Consider the following 4,163-nt stretch of genomic DNA (forward strand, 5'->3'; position numbering starts at 1 on the left):
TTTACCTTGACTTGGTAGGACTCAGCTCTACCTCGTTCCGCATTCATTGCAGTCGGGTAGCAGCTTCGGATCAGGCGGATCCTTGGTGAAGCAACGGGGTGAGAAAGCAGCATCATGCATGCCGTCTCGATTGCGTCGACGGTATTTCCAGGTCGGTCGAGCTTGGGATGATATCACATAATCTGATATGCACGTGTTAAGACATCCCGCTGCTATACGCGTGTAGAGTGTGTTTGGTGTGAGTGTGCTGAACGTGTGAAGGGCTGTCGCCATGTACCCGGTCTAGCTGATGGCAACTGGCTCGCATAATGTGCTTGTTGTTGTGCTGGCGTGTTCAAAGCTTAAAGAAAAGCTTGCAAACTGTATTTAATTTTGTTATCGAGTAGTAAATCAAAATACATGTAGATGCAAGCTTGTTTCTTCTGTTTAATCTTCTTCAGCTTCAGCTTCGATGTAGACTAGCTCGACTTTGCGGCGCTTGCGGTGCCGGTACTTCTTCAACTCCCCGGAAGGGAGATTAGATGATGGTTCCAAGGTAGGCGCCTTGGTGGTTTAGAGCTCCACCCTTCCATGAATACGTCTGTCTTCCAAAATGGTCCCCATTTAGTAGTTCGGAGGTCCTTGAACGTCTACCTCACTTGGTAGGACCCACTCTACCTCGCCCGCATCATTTCCTTGGGTTGCAGCTTCGATCAGGCGGACATTGGTGATGCGCGGGTGAGAAACCGCATCAAGCAGCCGCTTGATTGCGTCCCCGGTATTTGAGGGCGCTCCTGCTTGGATGAGACCGCATAATCTGAAATACCGGGATAAGAAATCCCGGTGCTGTGCGCGGTGATAGGTGTGTGGTGTGAGTTTGGTGGCTTGTGCTGAACGTGTTGAAAAGCTGTCCCCTGTACCGTTCTAGCTGATGGCAACTGGTTCGCACCATGTCCTTGTTGTTGTGCTGGCGTGTTCAAAGCTTAAAGAAAAGCTTGCAAACTGTATTTAATTTTGTTATCGAGTAGTAAATCAAAATACATGTAGATGCAGGCTTGTTTCTTCTGTTTAATCTTCTTCGGCTTCAGCTTCGATGTAGACTAGCTCGACTTTACGGCGGTTGCGGTGCCGGTACTTCTTCAACTCCCCGGAAGGGAGATTAGGTGATGGTTCCGAGGTAGGCTCCCTGGTGGTTTAGAGCTCCACCCTTCCATGAATACGTCTGTCGTTCAAAAAGGTCCCCATTTAGTAGTTCGGAGGTCCTTGAACGTCTACCTCACTTGGTATGACCCACTCTACCTCGCCCGCATCATTTTTTGGGGTTGAAGCTTCGATCAGGCGGACCTTGGTGATGCGCGGGTGAGAAACCGCATCAAGCAGCCGCTTGATTGCGTCCCCGGTATTTGAGGGCGCTCCGGCTTGGATGAGACCTCGTAATCTGAAATACCGGGATAAGAAATCTCGAATTAAGATGATTGCTTCCAATCTCCGTAATAGTCTGCACGGCCGTTTGGCAGGTACACACGAGTACGTTTTCTGCTCAATAGAGGCAGCCCAGATAGGCCACACGTAGTCCAGCTGAATGATTGTCTTTGCTCAAATCAGGAGCGAACGGCCCGTCAGATCTAACCGCAGTTGTTACCAAGCTCTCGAGTGTTGCCTAGGTTTCCGAGCTGATGAAGAATCCGCTGCTGCGATTGTGTACATGAAGGGTTTGCATATTATCTTGTGTAACTTTGCTCAGATCAAGTGATGGTTTCGGACTCGACTACGGTCGTTCTTGTGTAAAATCTCTGTTGATGCTGATCCCGGATGTGTCCGGGGGTGTCCGTATCAACGTCGCTACCGGTATTGAATACATTACACGACTGTGTTGGCAAACGACAGAGCGAAGGGTCGGCCTGAGCGAGCGAGTGCAGTGATTGCCAAAATATGCATGCATAGCGTCTTGTAAGTGATCGAGATGTATTGCGCATGGCGAAACCTTAATCGTTGGATATGAAGGGGTTGATGACACTTGAGTATATGTGGGGAGGTGGGTTGGTTGCAGCGTTTGTTTATGTGGTTTGTTTGTTGTTTTTGCGCCGGTTGGTGCGTGTGCATGTGTTGATCTGCGCGCTTGAGCTGCACTTTGGTTGTGTTAAGCTGCTGCAAGTGTTGTCAAGGTACACCCGTCTAGCTCAGTCGGTAGAGCGCTGGCCTTTTAAGCCAGTGGTCGTGGGTTCGATCCCCACGGGGGGTGCTTGCTTCTTTGCGATTCGGCTGTTGCCACGGTTGTGAGCGCCTAGTGCGTGCATTCGACTCGTGTGAGTCGTTGTTGCATCCGTTGTGCGTTGTTTGGCAGCACTCGTGGCTGTGCTTTATGTTGCGCCATGTGTCTCCACTCTGGGTGGGGAAGAAGCTGCCGACAAGCCGTCTACTCCATCTGCGATGTCTCCGGCGGCTACACCGGTACTGGGTCAACCGGTACATACACCGGTTGCTAATGATATCTCGAGTGTATCCCCTGTTCCCACGTCGGTCAACGCAGTGACACGCTCCGCATCGAGCCCACTTGCGCCAGCTAACTACGCGCCGAAGCATGCGGCGCGACCAATCGACTCCGCAGTCGTCTCCGACTTCGTACTACAGCGCCAAGCGGTCACCCGCTATGTTCGTGACGCACTGCAGGACGCAGTGGACAAGCAGAAGGAGAACGCTGATAAGGCTGGCCGCAAGAACACAGCCACGTTTACGACAGGCGAACGAGTGCTCCTGTCGACTGAAGGTATCAGAAACTCTGCGGTTACCAACCTCGGCGCGAACAAACTCGCGCCGCGCTTTATTGGGCCGTTTACGGTGATCAAGACCATTGGTGACGCTTACACTCTGGATATTCCTTCGACACTACGGCTACATCCGACGTTCGACGTCGGATGTTTAAAGAAATACCATCCGTCCGAGATCCCGGACGCTGATTTGTCCTCGAGTGACGCGGCAACTTTCCAGCGAGATGGTTCTCCTCCTTTGATCGACTCTTCGGGCGCTCAGCGTTGGATCGTTGAGCGAATCGTCAACCACGACTTTCGCCACCCGTGACGGTCACACTGAAACGTTTCCACAGGGTCGCTCCCTGCGTGACAAGGAACAACACTATCGCGTGCGTTGGTTGGGACTACGTTCCCGACATCGTGAACGAATACGAGAAGACACTCACGTTCCGAAGCGTGAGTGAGCTGGGTGCTGATATCCGCGGTGAAGAAGGCGACCAGCTTCCGCGGGTACACGGAGGCGCTTGCATTGCTGATTAAGAAGAAAACTGGAGTTGACGCCGGGATCGAACCGGTGACCAGCTACACGAGAACTCAGCACTGTACCGCTGAGCCACTCGGTGAGTAAGCCGAGTGAACAAGTGAGTGAGTAAGTGAGTGAGTGAGTGAGAGCGAGTGAGTGAGTGCGACCGAGGTTCCACGACGACGAGTGAAACCCCAGCTCGCAGGTCACCTATATTCTGACGTCGCAGTCGCCTGGGCCTACAAGATACTTCTTCGTACGCTGTGCAGTCGCACATCGTCGCTCAGTCAACTGAGTGAAGTGGTTTCGTCCCCGTATTCGCAGTCTCAAGTACCTCGTGCGCTGTCTTCGTGATCCTCGTGTCTGCTAGAACATCGTGGACGTTCCACGATGAGCGTATCCCCAAGCACAAGGAAGTCTCCAGTCGGCGCTCAGTCTTTGCGTCTGTGGTGATCATCGTGCCAGCGTTTCCTTGCAAAAACACTTGCTCGTGCACTTGTCGCGGAGTTTGATCTCCGTGGGAATCGAACTAATGCCTACTGCGCGTGAGCATGCTCCGTTACCCGCTCGGACACGACGTCGCAGAAATTTTGATGCGCCTCAGGACAATACCAAAGGTCCAAGCTTCACTCCACCAGAACCTCACCTGGCGCCTCGAAGCCCACGTGTGTCGACACCAGCGCCAGCGACGGTGGCCTCCAAGCTGTTGTCTGAGATGGCTTCTCGCTCGGCACGCTCGCTGCCGAGCGTGGTGTCTCTTGTTGATACGCCAGTGGCTTGATGTCGTGACTGTCCGCGATGTCGCCGCTGTCTCCGCCGTTCCAGCCGTCTTCTCCAATGTTCTTCATCAGTGCTTATGTTGCGTAAGTGCAACTTTAAGAGGGGGGTAATGTAATGGGCCCCTCCATTAC

General features: G+C 52.8%; 1 protein-coding gene across 1 annotated transcript in view; it reads left to right on the plus strand.

Moving 5' to 3' along the window:
- PITG_12329 (uncharacterized protein) overlaps window positions 1–181 on the plus strand; it is a gene marked incomplete at both ends in the record, with an annotated part of 1,018 nt that extends 837 nt beyond the window's left edge. The window contains one exon of the mRNA XM_002900882.1: window positions 19–181. Within this exon, the coding sequence (XP_002900928.1) occupies window positions 19–181 (163 nt within the window). The remainder of the gene's footprint in view (window positions 1–18) is intronic.
- Window positions 182–4,163: the final 3,982 nt, after the last annotated feature.

This window comes from Phytophthora infestans, genomic scaffold (assembly GCF_000142945.1).
Source record: "Phytophthora infestans T30-4 supercont1.24 genomic scaffold, whole genome shotgun sequence".
NCBI classification, from domain to species: Eukaryota; Oomycota; class Peronosporomycetes; order Peronosporales; family Peronosporaceae; genus Phytophthora; species Phytophthora infestans.